General features: G+C 50.7%; 1 protein-coding gene across 1 annotated transcript; it reads right to left on the minus strand.

Annotated features, from left to right (window-relative positions):
• Window positions 1–66: 66 nt before the first annotated feature.
• Window positions 67–16130, minus strand: LOC147236899 (pyridoxal kinase-like). Its single transcript, XM_086175641.1, has 11 exons — window positions 15070–16130; window positions 9264–9318; window positions 7513–7617; window positions 7310–7393; window positions 7055–7089; window positions 6049–6134; window positions 5512–5557; window positions 5325–5436; window positions 5108–5244; window positions 4920–4986; window positions 67–3973 (listed from the first exon to the last, which is right to left on the minus strand). Exons 1-11 carry the CDS (start codon window positions 15148–15150, stop codon window positions 3858–3860), a joined length of 924 nt encoding a protein of 307 aa, XP_086031767.1. The 5' UTR covers window positions 15151–16130; the 3' UTR covers window positions 67–3857.
• Between the last annotated feature and the right edge of the window lie 156 nt (window positions 16131–16286).

The raw sequence follows: 16286 nt of genomic DNA on the forward strand, positions 1-16286 counted from the left end.
CTTGGAGGCGGAGGCTCTAACCACCGCCTCACCTCTTTCTACAACAATGACGCAGCAACCCGGTCATTTTTATTCTTAATTTCTCTTTATTGCATTAGAACATACATTTGTCATATCTATATATATATATGTATATATATATATATATTTTATAAATGTGAATTTGTACACTACAATCTTTTATCTTAACATGTTAGAAAATACTCGTAACGCTCCAAAAACATAGCACTAAAAACAGTTACCAAACGATGATTAGTACATTTCCTCGTTTTTTTATTTTTTATTTTTTGGCCACCGAGAGACAGGAACAAGATGGCGGAGACGACGCTGTCCATCAGGAGGGAGGGGAGGTGAACAGGTAGCGGGAGCAGCAAAGTATCATGGGAAGGTAGAGACCATGTTTATTTTGTGTGACGTTAAAGTGATTAAATATGTAGAAATTGTAATTTATCCAACATCTGGGACGAGAATCGTATTTTTGGCCGAGCGGCTAAACTGAAACACTTGTAATTACAAGCTTAGGCCTTCAACAAAACCTCCAGTTTTGTTTTCAGTGCAAAGTCAGGAAATGACAGGGGGGGAGCAGCCGTGTCTCTTTAATACATCCACACTGTTGTTTATTTTATTTTTTTTGTGTAAACAGAGGAAGGAGGAAATGTGGGACTTTAAGGAAATGCTTTTTTTCCCCCTCTCTCAGCCAATTTATGTGAATGTTTCTAGAGATACGAATCGAAGGAGTATTATCCTGGTAATTGTTCTGAGAGGGAACAAAAAGAAGGAGAAGAAGGAACCATGGGAAACTGAAAACGCAAAGGAGTGAATTAAAAAAAAAAAAGAGGAAAAATGACCTAAAATTTACAAGAAATCACTTCATAACTTGAAAAAAGAGTGAGCTGTCACAAATGTAAACCGAGAGTAGAGAGAAAGTACTGCAGTGTACTTACTCAGGTATTTTTAATGCATTTAATATGTCGATTTTAAAATAGACTTGTAGTGTTATCAAAATAAACAGTAGGGGGGTTTAGCGCCCCCTAGTGGCCATAAGAGGTGGTCTCCAGTGGGTCAGTGTCACACTGACCCTGGGGGTCTGCAAAGATCTAAAGGTGGGACCTGGCGCTGGAGTTCTAGGCAGGTTCCTGCGTCTGGACGGAACCAAAGGATCCCGAGCTCCTCTCTGAGGGAAAATTTACTTTTTTTTTTGGAATCAGAGAAGGTTGGTGGAGACACCGGCGGGGTCCAAAGTGTGTGGAAACCATGCTAGCGTGCAATGTTTGGACGTAGCAAACAGCAGGGTCATGTGACCGCACTTGTGAGAACACGGCGGGTGGTGGTGCTTTTCTAGCGTAAAGCGACGCTCCGTTGTGTCGACCCGATTGAGAATTTGCGACGGAGTGAGAAAAAGCCGGCGGGGTGAATTTGACACTCGCGCCTCCAGTATGGACCGGGTCACACCCGCTTCCTCTCCACCTCCTCCTCCTCGTCCTCAGTGAGCAAAGTGTTGTGAGGTTCCTAAGGCAGTATCACAGTACGGTCCATAGAGAAACGACAGCAGTACAGAATTACACTGAGCCTGCCCAGAACCCTCCCCCGAGCCGCGGCACGATCCGGAATCTTCTCCGGCTATTTGGTTTGAACTTTGTCGGACAGCCGGGGCTTCGGATGGTTTTAGTTTTCTAAAGTTGGGTTGAAACGATAACGTGCTAGTACGCTCCTGTGGCGGCTCAGCAGGCTAAGGCACAGCCCGAGGTCCTCGCCACGCGGTCGCTCCGGGGGACCGGCGTGGCGTCTAGTGGTCACGTCCTTCCGCTCGGCGTGTGAATTCACAGGCGGGAACGGCAGGTGGACGTTTTCAAGTATCTGAACAAGCTAGCATGTTCCTGTCACGTCGTGTAATGTACATTTCATCCTCGGTAGGACAGTCAGTGCTGACCTCCAGCTTTTGTAACTGAAACTCCTTTGTTATCTATACCATTTGTCCCGCAGGGAGGGTTGAGGGCGGGCTGGAGGCCGGAGGAACCCCGCGGAGAACCTAGAGACTCCACAAAGAACGTCAGAATTAAACCCTTTTGCTGTGAGCAGCTTGAGCTAAACACACTTCTGTGCTACTCCCTTCCATCAGAACATGTAGTGTTGGGTCTGGCGACTTTTCTGGCACTATTCTGCTCCACATCGGCCGGGAGTTGAAGGAAAGGGCGTGCTAGCTTGTTCAGGTCACATGTTCTAAACATAAAACGTGTAAATAAACCAAGAAGACTGTCGGGCAGGGTGGGATTAGTGTTTCCAAGGTGATTCTTGGGGCTTCCAGTGACCGCCGCGGCTAACAGGTAGAAGGGTTCTGGGCCAGAGCTGAGCCGGGAACCGGCCGGCGTGACGTGGGCCAGCTCTGGTGCAGACGGACCCCCGGTTCTGATTGGACTGACGCGAGTGGATCTGGACTCGGGGCGGCGCCCGCCGCCCACCTTCAAAGCTAAACCACACACTAAGACGATTCGACAGTAACTTTGGACAAAGACGGGGGTCGGGGGGGTCAGAGCGCCAGAACCGACCCGGACGTCTGCGGTTCGGGTGATATTGTAGTGCGTGTTGTCTATAGTACAGTAGCATCAACACAATGGTCCAATAGACAGATCAGAGAAGATATCATACAGATGGTCCGAGACAGTTATCGTACAACATCTATACATCAACTATACATTGTGCGTTTTTTTTTTTTTTCTTTGTTCTATTTTCACGGGTCTTGAAGGGGGCGGGTTAGACTTGGTCACCATTACATCACTGCTGAAGACAGGGAGGGGGGGTCCAAGTGGGTGGAGCCACAGATGAACAGAGTTCGGCGGGTACTGTTTTGACAGCGGCGGCCATGTTTGCGTCTTTTTTTTTTTTTTTTTTTTTCTTTTCTGGCGACAGCGGGTGGGCAGAGGGGAGGGAAGCAAGCAGAGCGGCCGTTACCCGGGGGATTCGGACAGACGTCCATATTAAAATCGTTTAGAGACTGATAGTCGGAAGACGTTCGCTTTGAAAAGCAAGTACTTCATGCGGGTCTTTTGTTATGTCCTGTAGGAACTTTTTGTAGTTCCTAGAACCTTCTCAGGAACCAGCCCATATCTAGGACCATAGACCTCAGCTCCAGGGTCTTTTTACGGTTCCATAGGAACTCATGTGACGTAGGTTCTTGGTGGAACTCGTAAGTCACGCCCACTGCTAAAATACTCCTTGCGGACTACAGAGTGCCATTTTTAAAACCCACCAATCAATTGTTGTCTTGTGACAAATTTGACAGAAGCGGCGAGAAATGGAGCATCAAAGAGGTCCGAGCGCTTCCAGACGTTGATGCCAAACCGCAGCTCGGGTTCGACGGAACCACCGGGACCAACACCCTGGAGATCACGCAGGAACGCGGGCAGTGATCCTCACAACGTGGCCGCCAAGATACACGAGAGACTACTTGAAGGTGGGTCCTTCGGCAAAGAGGAGATCCACCGGTTACATCTCCCACACAAAGGAGTTCACGTCTAGAAAAAGACACGCAACTCCTCGTTCTTTTGCCGGCACGCCTGAAACGGCTTTTTTTTTAAAAATGTAGCGCTCGGCTCACACGCCCGGCCAGACAAACCCTCTGTCCGTCTGTGGCTCTGGTCCAAAGCACAGCTGGGGGAGGCGGGGAGGGGTCAAAGGTCACAGGAGATACAAGTAAAAGTCTGAGGGAGAGTCTAGAATACTAACAGGTGTCAGGATGATGGCGCTGAAGTTGAGGAACGACAGTCAAGGTTTACGGTGACGGGAGATTTACTGCGATACAGGACTGGGGGTCTACGGGTGAGCGAGGTTAGTATGAGTCTCATGGTGGGGGGGCGATGTTAGGATATGACCGTGGCCTCCGTAACTATAGCGGGGTCTTCTATGTCGGCTTTACTCTGAACCATCCTCAGCTCCAGCTGGGGCGGACTGGGCCTCCGACCGGGACCTGCCAACTCTGACCACAGGGGGTGGGGGATGGGTGGGGGCGGGAATGGAAAGAAATGTCAAATTTGAAGGAACAAGACACTCTTGACGCGTAAACACCCGCTGCCGGTCGCAATCGGCAGAAGGACCTCCTGACGACGTTCTGACATCGGGCCAGAACATCCGGATAAAAGAACGGCGTGCGGAACCCTGGGGAAGCGCTGGAAGAACATGTGTGGTGAAGGTAGAAGAGCTTCGCATGGTGAGGCCTGACTGGAGATGAGGCAGCTGGAGTCCATATCTATGCTTCCCGCAGGTCCAGATCTTCCAAGACACCAGACCTAGACCTTTTTGAATAGTTCCCTCACAGGGAGGACTACCTGAACCTGAAGTGACAAGGCCCTTTGAACAGGAGGAAGTAGACCAAGACTCACAAAGAGCAGCCTTCTGCCTCCACCAGATGGCCTCTCTCGTATTTGGTATCTCTTTTAATCTTTTCTTCTTCTTCTTCTTCTTTCGGCTTTTCCCTTCAGGTGTCGCCACAGCGAGTCCCCTTTCTCCATCTAACCCTATTCTCTGGATCCTCCTCTCTCACACCAACTACCTTCATATCTTCTCTCACTACGTCCATAAATCTTCTCTCTGGTCTTCCTCCAGACCTCCTGCCTGGCAGCTCCAATTCCAGCATCCGTCTACCAATATATTCTCTATCCCTCCTCTGTCCATGACCCGACCATCTCCGTCTGGCTTCTCTGACCTTCTCTCCAAAACATCGAACATGTGCCGTTCCTCTGATAGACTCATTCCTGATCCTCTCCATCCTGGTCACTCCCAAAGAGAACCTCAACATCTTCATCTCTGCAACCTCTAGATCTGCCTGCTGTCTTTTGGTCATTGGAACAGTTTCTAGTCCAAACATCATCGCTGGTCTCACCACTGTCTTGTACACCTTTCCTTACAAAATCACCTGTTCTTACCGTGAGCATATGATATGGTCCTCTGGATGACGTGGTGCATCACCGAAAACGTCTTCTCACACGCCGTCTGAGGACGACAGTGGACAGACATGTCTTTTTTTTTTCTCCTCAAGCTTCATGTGGACGTACCGCCTCGGTCCACCAGCTTTGGTCTGACCTCTTCTGGTGTCTCCTTTGTGTGTCCTTACCTTCAGGTCATTAGGATAGTGGTGCGTCCACGCTAGCAGCATGGCGGCAAACAGATCTCCGGTTCCCACGAAGACGGCGTCCACTTTGGGAACTTCTATTCGCACTCTCTGAGTCGTCCTGCTGCCGTCCGGACGAACTGCACAGCAGAGCAGAGACACCGTGACGCCAGTCGCCACCGAGACGCGTCCGCCGTTTGCAGAGACGTCGGCCGCCCACCGTGGCGCTGGCTGCCCAACGAAACCAGGAAGCGGTCCCCGAGTCTGGAGGGCAGGTCGGAGGAGGTGATGACCACCGTGTCCGGGCCCATGGCGTGGAGGAGGTCCATCACCTGTTGGCGTCAGAGCGGAGGTATCAAGCCGATGTTACCCGAGCGGGAAGGTCTGCCAGCCGCAGATGGTCTCACCTCCACGGCATCTTTCTCCGTGCTGATGTTCTTCCCCGTCAGCAACCTGGAACGCAAACATCAGGTAAGACCACCAAGAACATTGGGATGGACCAATCTGTCAGATAGTTTGAGGAACATTCTGATCAATCATGGCAGATACAGGCTACATCAAATCAAATAGGATGCTAGTGCTCCATGTTAGCTTATTCAATGTTCAGATCACATCTGACCTGGACTTGGAGAAACCTCTGGAGAACACCGGGTGGAGCTATTTTATCGTTTTATCCGGGACTTCGAGTAACCAGAGGAGACAAGATCTGAGAGATCAACTTCTCATCACTTAATGGGCGCTGAAGCTAACGCTACGCTACGTTACACAACACTGCAGCAAATACAGGGGGTTGTGACACAAACTGTGATGAAGGTGGTGTATCTTTGCTAGTACCAGGCAGTGGAGGTCCCCTGTGTGTGTGTGTGTGTGTGTGTGTGTGTGTGTGTGTGTGTGTTTACATAAAGGTGGTGCTCACTAATCCTGTCACAAACAAGCAAACTCACTCAGCCTCAAACTGGTTTGGAGTTATGATGTCTGCAACGGGGACCACCTTGTTCTTGTAGACCGGGTACAGGTTCTGAGGGACGTACTACACACACACACACACACACACAGTTACTACCAATGCAAACACACAAGGTGTTGTTAAGGCATAAAGGCACACACAAAGAAACACATGCACATAGGTCAATGTTGCTTTAACACACACACACACACACACACACACACACACACACACACACACACAGTATTCTCACAAATGCAAGGCTGATGACACACACACACACATACATACACACACACAGAAAAACACAAAACATGTCTCTAAGACACACAAAGATTATTGTTAATTGTTGTAATGTCATACACACAAAGCACAATCATAAACACAGCTTTGTGTGTCATGTGTACACACACACACACACACACATACAGGTTAATGTTATACACAGACTCCTAAACACATGTTTATGTGTCATGTTAATACACAGACACACTCACACACAGTTTATTATCTCTCACCCCCCCCCCACACACACACACAAGCTCATTTAGTGCCAAGCTTTTCTCTGATCTTCGATTTCATGGTTTTGAAACGATGAGCAGAAACTGACAGAACAAAATCCCAAGAGCTAAAAAAAAAAAAAAACACATCACGGTGTGTTGAAACACACACTAAATCCCTCCCACACACATCACGACAACCAACACCTCCGATCACACTGCCGTGCCATGTATTTACACTGGTATTGATTATTGGTGAGAAATGGTCATAGATAATTATCAATAAATATTAAAAATAAAATTAATTAGAAAAACAAAAAATATATAACAGGTCGGACCTTAATAATATAAATCAAAAATAACAGGAGAAAAAGAAACACCTACTCTAAATAATGGATTGACTGTAACTATATAATATACAAATATTATATTTTATACACCTCAAATTCTGACTCTAGAACAACACACACACACACACACACACACACACAGTGGTGATCTCACCATGGATCCGTGGTCACCAAGGACAGGATCACACACTGAAAGGAGAAAAACACACCCAGATGCTCAGCTGGAAATCAGATGTTGAAGAAAGACATCAAATACTTCAAGAAGAACCCATCAACTACCAGGACATTAACCCAGGCAGGAGAACATGGAAGGAACCAGGTTTCTACTGACGTCCAAGTTCTTGCATGTGACGGGACGATGACTAGATGAACAGATGAAGACACTTGAGCTCCATGTTCATGCACTCACCGTACACTAGGTTTGGGTTGGCCCTCTTCAGCTCCTGGACAATGTCCACCACCATCTCCAGGAACGACGTGTCTCGTGTATACCCTGAACACACACACAGAAGAGCTTCTCAGACCAACGAGAGAGACACAGTGAGAGTACTCGGAGTACTCCGAGTACTCCGAGTACTCGAAGTAGCCGTGAGCGGGCCCGGCCCCCCCCACCTGTTAGAACATAGTCGTACTGATGCACGTTGTTCAGCTTGATGCCCTCGTAGAGGACGTGGAGCTCGTCGGCCGTCAGCACCTGGCCCTTCCAGTGGGAGTATCCTGCACGGAGAAGAAAAATACTGCAGTAACTGAGGAAGTACTACACGGCCCGGGTACTGCGTGAGTCAGACGGTTGTTGGATGTTCCTCTAATTCACTTCTGCTCAGGTTTCATCCACTCGTAACCATGGATACGAGGTGTCCAAAGGTTTGGGACGTGGTGAAGGAGAGACGAGGTGGACCTGGACCCAAAGCTCAGGCAACACTGATCGGAATGTACACGTCAGATGTGTCAGTGCATGAGGACTGCAGGAACACACACACACACACACACACACACACACACACACACACACACACACACACACACACACACACACACAAGCAAGTACTCCAAGTACTCTCACTACAAGTAGAACTAAAAAAAAACAGAACAGAACTAAAATTCAGTATAACGCCCACCAAGAAAACACACACACACACACACACACACACACACACACACACAGCACCCAGTGGTGAAGCCTTCAGTCATGAGAGGCAACGACACACAGAAACTGTACTGAACATGCTTTTTTTTCTGTGTGTGTGTGTGTGTGTGTGTGTGTGTGTGTGTGTGTGACATGTCTACTGCGGGCTAGTGATGTCGCAGCTTCAGGTGAGTCACAGCCACGTCATATGGAAGAGGGGGGGGTCTGGTTGCTAAGCAACAAGGCAGGAGAAAAAACCCAAAGGGGCTGAAAGAGAGCTGAGCAGCCTGTGTGTGTGTGTGTGTGTGTGTGTGTGTGTGTGTGTGTGTGTGTGTGGGCAGGAGGACAGATAAGGGGTTTCTGTCGTCATCACTGCTGCTTCCTGTGGTCGCCTCTTCCTTGCCAACCTCATCATCTGCTGTCTGATGGATGCAGAGCTTCCTCCAGCCTGCTTCTCCTGCCCATGACAAACTGAGCACGCTCAGTAAAGACACACATGGAACCCATGACAGCAAACATCTGGGGTTCACCTGAGAACACACACCTTCAAATGCCAAGCATGGACAGCAGTGTGCCCTTGGGAGGCAGGTTCACCAGCAGAACCTGCTGTGGACTCAGCTCTCCGTCTACCAGCCGTGGCGGGCAAACATCTGATCGGCCATGAAGGCGCTGACCTCTTCAGCTCTCGCCTGAGATGAACCCGACCGGTGGTTCACCCGAGGACAAGCCTCACCTGCTGAGGAGGCATCGGCCAAAAACACGGAGAACGTGGAGAGAACCCAGTCTGGAGAACTTGGAAAGAACCCAAGCAGGAGAACATGGAGATCCAATACAGGAAGAACCCAAGCACGGGAGACCATGGAGAGAACCCAGGCTGGAGAACACAGAGACCGCACATCTGTGAGAAGGTCCAGCTGGACGAACATGCTTGATTTGACTCTTCACCTATAATCAGGGTGAAGGCACCTGACCACCACCACCACCACCAGGCTGTGTTCCCTCAGGGTTCCTCAAGATTTCACCTCTGACTCCACCAAACATCTGACACGGTGTTCACAGAAGGCTTCGGCTGGAGACACCTGAGGAGGCCTCAAGAAGATCTGTCACATGGTGAGGAGGCCAGACCCGATCTGACAGGCCGTGGGGTTGCTGACCCGTCAGCGCCGTAGCGGCATCTCGCTAACAGCCGCTAACCACTCAACACAACACTGTGACTCACACACACACACACACACACCTGTGTGGTTGGAGAACTGGACGGAGTTGATGGAGTCCACCTCGAAACCCAGGACCTGAGAGAACACGGGAGAGAAGAAGGCTTTCAGCTTTGAACACACAAAAACTGGGACGTGAAAGAGTTTGATCTGATTGGATAAAAGTGACATCCCTTCAATCATCCATTATCTGTCACAGGGTAAACAAACGTTCACCCTCTCATTCACATGTTCTATAGAAACACACATTGATTCACTCTCTCGTTTAGAAATATACAACCAATGCGCCCTCTAATTTTCATATATCTGTGCATACAAACAACCTCCCTGAGCACACGGAGGACCAGGTTAGATGTGCACGTTGTGGCTACACCTGGGATCATAGCTTCCGTTTAGTTCATGTTTTCCCTTCCGAAAACTGTCTTCCTACTTTAGCCTGGCTGCTTGTTTGGCAGAGCAGACCTTTCTCACTGGAAAAAGACAAAAATGTCGCCCGGTTTCACCGCTGGTTCTTCTATTTGCAGATGCTCCTATGGTCGTTCCAACTTAAAAGAACCGCGTTTCTTTTTTACTTTGGTTTGGTGGGCGGACGGATCTTATTCACTGCTCGTTTCGCCATGATAAGGGGTTAGCATGTTAGCATTAGCATCACTTAACTCCGCCACTTATTCTTATATAGCGTGTATGGCCAGAACACGTGCACAAGTATCGTCAATGCCGTGATTGGCGGGACACCTGTCGATCACAGTTACATAGCAAAATGATACAGAAAAAAAAATGTTATATTTCATTAATTAGCATTGCGAAGATTGTATACAACCATTCACCCTCTCATTCACATCATAAGACCATTTACCCTCTCATTTAGACATTATAAAGAAGCATACAACTATTCACCCTGTCATTTACACACCACACCACCATTCACCCTCTCAGGTGCAGAAGATCCAGATGATGTCAGCATAGAACCAAGCAAACAGTATCGAGAAGAGGGTTGGCGGTGCGATTCCCTCTCTGTGAAGCCCAGAACCCTCTAGAAACAAGCCCAAGCCTCCATTTCCTCCCTGTGACATTCAAGGAGCCGTAAAGTGGATTTTAAAAATTGAATTATGAGGATTTTGTGTGTGTGTGCGTGTGTGTGTGTGTGTGTGTGTGTGTGTGTGTGTGTCTGGGAGGGGGGGTTCGTTGTGACTCGTCCACGTGACTGCTAATCATTATCTAAATGACTTAATTTAATTGAGCACAAGCAAGAAGCAGGCAGAGAACCACTTCTTTGTTCTCTCCAATTTACTTGTAGCCACCAGATAAAGCGTTCTGCTGTCAAGAAAGGCATGCACGCTCACGTGCACGTGTGAGTGGGTTTGCGTGTGAGTGTGTGTGTGTGTGTGTGTGTGGCGTGTCGATAACAACAGCTCGATGTAGCTGATGATAATCCCCTAAACTCACACCAGCTCACTGGTGAGAAGGTTCCATGTTCTGGTCCAGTGGTCACCTGGGTTCTCTCCAGGTTCTCCATCTCCTTCCTCAAGTCCAAGCAGGTTTCTTGAAACATCTGGATGTGATTGACAGAGTCGTTGGAGTTAAACCGCGCCTTGTAGGGTGGCGACCAATCAGAGCATGGGTTTCTGCATCAGGGGCTCTGATTGGCTCAGCAGTGGTAGCAACCTTCTCGGCATCTGGCCTCGCATCCATTTCACATCAACATGTGACCACTGCTCGTAGTGTTACTCTGCAGTGTTGTGTTTGCATGAGTGTGTGAAAGGTTCTGAAGTTTTAAAGTACATATCAAAAATAGAGTTGCTACTCTGTGGATTTTTGTTTAGTTGTGGAATGTAACCCCCAAGATAGGTGAGAGACTACTAGGGATACTCGGTAACTTCCTTGTTGCTTATCTAGCTAGGTGGAAAATCATCTTCCCGCCCGTTGGTCACAAGTTGCATGGCTTTGTCATTTTTTAAACTGAGCCAACTGTCCGGTCAACTGTTCATTTACCAAACGAAAGGGTCACCTTAGTCATCATTGCAAAAGTTGCCCCCTTCTCATGTTGTCAGCAGCCACCCCTGCATACAAGTATGGGTCCACCCTTGAGCCACTGTGGGCTTCAGCTCTGTTTGGAGTCTATACAGGCCTTTCAAAGCTGAGCGATGATCTGATTCTTCTAAGGGACCATTAGGAGTTCACCCCTTGGCTGAAGATGCAGTGGACCGTGCCGAGGCACAGGAAGGACCCGTCGGCTCCACGGGAAAATAGTGTGTTGATGTAAACTGTATATTTATGGCCCCCGCTGGTGCTCCGGTCCTAGGAGCCTGTTATTTAGGTCACATCTTCTCGGTTCTCCGCTCAACCGCCCCGAGTCACTGACACAGATACCGCTTGAAAAGGATCCGCTGCAAGAACCACGCAGACACTGTGAACCCGGGGCGTAAATAAGCAAACAGCACCTGACCAACACGGAGTTTAGGCTGGTCAGCAGGACCAGGAACCATAAGACAACTGGGTTCTCTGACTGTGGATTCTCCCACACTTCTCCACCTTCCTTCCATGGTACCAGAACCGTCAGTAGGTTCATTGAAGACTCTATGATTGACAGCTGACCTGTCCAGGGTAAACCCCGCCTCCTGCCTGGGAGTGGACCCGGCCGTGCAGATGAATCCAGGAGGGACGTCAGCGTAGACACTCACTGGTAGCACCATCTGGACTCCTATCCAGAACAATCTCAGATGCAGGAGCCTTTCAGCAACTCTGCTACCCAGTGTTTGGAGGGCAAAGGCCCGGCTCGGAGAAGACGACGAACGAATGGATAACGTTGCAAAATAACCTGCTGATGAAACCCAGTTGTGCTCATCGGTCTCCTCGCCCTTCAGAGACGATGCTCCTCACACGTTCAGCCGCTCAAGTCTGTCCACGCTGCTTCCACTGTTGTCTTTGGCTCAGACCTTCATGCTCTTTCAATCTGTATTACCGATTCATTCATTTATGCTCCCTCTCATACAGGTGTCGCTCCGTCATTCCGGACACTCGCTGGAAGGAATACCTCTGCGTACCGTCAACAGGGGAACAGGTAAGCTCCCGGTTTGCTAGCATCAGAAGGTCTTGCTTCGTCATAACTAATGTTTGTTTTTACCCGGATTACATTGCGGTGGCGACCCCTGAAGGGAAAAGCCGAAGGTGAAGAAGAAGAAGAAGACGTTGTGGTGTTTGCCTGCAAGGCTTTGGGTGGTTGGTGTACCTGGGGTTGCGTAAGGTGCTGCAGATGCACCTGGGCAGCCTGTCTTTGTCTGCTCGCTGTTTGTCGAGAGATAAAATACACAATAACCCGCCGAAGGCCTGATGATTGGCCTGTGGGAACGGCAGCGCTGTGATGGATCCGTGTCACCATGTTGACTGTCTCCAGGGGAGGACACCCGTAGTGTCCCAGAAACCCAGAGGAGCCTTTGCCTGAATCACTGATGTTTAACAGTTAAACCGATTAGCTCGACGTTAGCGAGCCAGAGGACGGAGCTCGTCTCTGCTATCGACTGCTCTGGGAGTCCGCAGGCATCCAATGGGAGTCTGGCTCCGTGGCGGCGCCGCCGAGGGTCGCCCCGCTCGCGGCCGTCCTCCCCTCTAATCTCCCGACCGACCCGTCATTCACGTCTCCAAACAGAGCGGCTGCTTAATGAGCTGGGTTTACTCATCGAGCTGAGAGCACCGGGGGTTTCCTTCCCGCCCCTCGACCAGATACCCGGTCACCGTGTATTTCTTCCAAAGTATCAACCGGGTGGCTTCTTCTAACTCTTCAGATCCAAACTCCTGAGATGAGAGGTTCGTCAGAGTCATGAAGCCAACTACAATTTGGCAAATTTATATCATCAGGAAAAAGAAGCTATTATCACCATCACCGTTTGTTTTTCCACTTGGAGAATCCGGTATCTATCTGGCATCCTAACCACATGACAGCACCTTCTGGACAAGAACAGGTGAGCCTGGAGACACCATGGGCTTCACGGGCTTCAGAGGACCTCTTTGCAGCAGATGCTGGTTAGCGTAGTTCCTAGCATGGGTAGCCGTTCTCCTTAAAACATCTTCAAGGTCCTCGCGGGGACGAAAACAGCAGCCGGTCGGCCGAGGTGGTTGGACATCAGCTCCCGCGGCGACGATGTATTCGAAGCCCGGCGGCCATGAGGAAGCCCGTACCGGGGCGCCGGGGGGGCTAAAAATAGACCCGGGCCTTCTCACAAGTGGCGCGACGGGAGGACAACGGGACGTGTCCTGAGGGCCGACGCCGGAAAATGTGAAGCGGCGGAGGCGGCATCATCCATTCGACAATTACAGACCCGAGGCAATCAGCGTTATCGTCCCGCTGTCGACGCGGGAGCTCATAATGGGAAATGACTCAGATGGCCTGGAGGAACTAATAACCCCCGTGTCCTTCCTCATCCATTCCCTTCCACGGCTCCTTCTCATTGCTTTCAGGAAGAAATAAACTCCAGGCTGCATTCGCCTTCTAGTTGTTTCAGCCTCCAACCTCCAGAGGAAAAAGACTCCAGAGACGCCACCGGCCTCCGCTGTGAGGAACCTCTACTGCTCATCTTGGTTCGGAACAAACATCAAGACTCTCACCAGGTTGGAATCGCGAGCCGCTTTTGGAACTTTCTGTAATTCTGCAATTTCGGAAACCGTGGACCTGAGTTCCCAGAACCATTTTAGCTCCTTCTCCAAGGCACAGTTCCATAGGAACTCGTGTGACGGAGGTGCTCTGTGATTGGTGGAGCACGTTAGCCACGCCCACTTCCAGATGCTATTTGCTGGACGCCATTTTTAAAAGTTACCATCGTCACCGGTGGACTGTTTTGTCGGGGAGCGACGAAGTTCTGGGCTCGCAGAAGATAAAAACGTCTGATGGTCCGTAGCTATTATTCCGCTTCCACCTCCTGGTCTTCTTCGGTGGTTCGTTTCGGAGTGTGGAGCTGAAGGTGAGCGTCACACTGTCCCTCCCGGCCTGCAGGATGTACAACTAAAGGGTTCCTCTGGAGAAGATCGACTCCCGAAAGGACTTGGAGGTGGACTTTTCTATAAAACGAAGCTCACGTGACAGGATGTCGCCGGTGGGTTTGAGATCCTGTGGCTCCGCTTTGCCTTCTCCTCTGCAGCGCAGCAGTTCACCCCTGGACAGTCTCTCTGGACTGCTTGACTTGCATGCAGGTTAACCCCCCAACTAGTACTCCAACCATAACTTCAACCTAAATGCCCCTGAACCCTGATGCTAACATCACCGTAACTAACGCAGACTAACACCCTTAACCAACCCTAACTCTCACCTAGATAACTCCCCAAACACTAACTCTTACTCAGCCGCCCCGAGCAGAGTGACACCCCGACTGTGACCCCGATATTCCCCAGCTTTAACCTTTGACCCCTCCATCACCTCCAAGCCTTAACAACCTACTGATTCCTTAACTCTTGACCTACAAGTCCGGGGTCAACCGGGGAGGGTTCATTTGATCCCCCACCCCCGTGGGTTACCGGACCCCCCACGCAACACACGCACGTAATTGACTCGAACGGGCGTTTCACATGCATTCGTGCAGCGGAGGTGCGGGGAGGAACCCGTTGATCCGTTATCGGACACGCTCAATGACAGGTGCGGCGCCGCGGTGAAATCACGCCGTCACGATCGGCGGACGAGATTTGACGGGATCGATGTCGCCTGTCGCCGACACGGAATGACACGGCAAACTCAAAAAGCGGCCAAGTCGTGACACACCGAAAAGAAGCGCACGTCGGCGGGCCAACTCCACCGGGCGCGACGCTGCGTCCGATCATGGATGCACGGCGATTCGTGTTTACCTGGAGCGGGAAGGAGGCGCTCTTGTTCCCCACGTATCCACGAACGACGTGGCTCTGTATGGACAGGACGCGGCACTCCATGGCGGACACGATCAGCGGTGCTCGACCCGAGTCATACCAGGGAGGAGGGGGACGGACGGCGGGACTCGGCGGCTCGGAAGGGACGCCGCCGGCGAGTGAGCGGCGGCTAGCTTCTGGAGCTAACCCGGACGCCCGTTACGCGCAGGACGTCGACGGGAGGGAGCGAAAGCGCGTGGACGATGCTGCGCGTGAGTGAGAGGGCTGGCGCGCCGAAACACGCACACACACTCACACACACAGACAGACACACACACACACACACGCTGAGTAGCTCGGAGCTAGTTGTTAGCAGCGTGTGGATTTGTACACCTGTCACGGCGCCGCGGACGCGCACTTACGCTGACGGTGACTGGCGACACGCACGCGTACTCGTGCTCTCCCGCACGCACACGCGCGAAAGTGGTATTCTGCGCAGGCGAGCTGCGCGGACGCCTCAACGCGCTGACGTCACCGCGGGGCTCCTCCACGCAGCCCGGCGGAGACGCGAGGAGAGGGGGGGGGGCGCGGTGTGGGTTCTTTCGCGTGTTTTTCTTCGCGGTTTCACGGCCGAACGGCTGCGGGGACGCGGCCGGGCGGCTCGGCGAAGGAGCCGCGTTTTTAGCTCGAATTAACACCGAGATATCTGGTAGTAAGCGGTTTTCCGAAGGGGATCCGGCGCCGCTTTGAGGCGCGAGTGGGAGGACGACACACGCAAAGGGACCGTTTCAGCTGCGTTTGCTGTATTTGTCGTGTGTATCTGTGTGTGTGTTGAGTCACAGCAGCTCCGTCACTGAGTCGTGACTAGGAGGAGGAGGAGGAGGAGGATGATGAAGGGGGGGTTCGGCTGCAGGACACATGTGATGGAGACGGACACGGATGGAAATGCAGCAAAACGAGGCGGATACGTGAGACAGGTCGATGAAGATCGGACGCCTCCACCTGCTGTTCAATGAGGCCTGCCTGCTCAGCGGCAGCACGATGGAGGGGGTGTTATTGTCTCATCATTATCTCATACCGTTCAATTTAAAAACACACACTTTTTCCTCGCCTCCCCCCAAATATCCGACCCATTTGTTTTTACTAGTTTCCAGCCAATTTTCCAAAAAGCCTATTAGATTACAATGTTTGGATATAGCGCCCGTGCACCCGCACGTTCA

This window comes from Fistularia commersonii, chromosome 2, assembly GCF_037954325.1.
Source record: "Fistularia commersonii isolate RoL2024-O1a breed Wild chromosome 2, RoL_Fcom_v1.0, whole genome shotgun sequence".
Taxonomy (NCBI): Eukaryota; Metazoa; Chordata; class Actinopteri; order Syngnathiformes; family Fistulariidae; genus Fistularia; species Fistularia commersonii.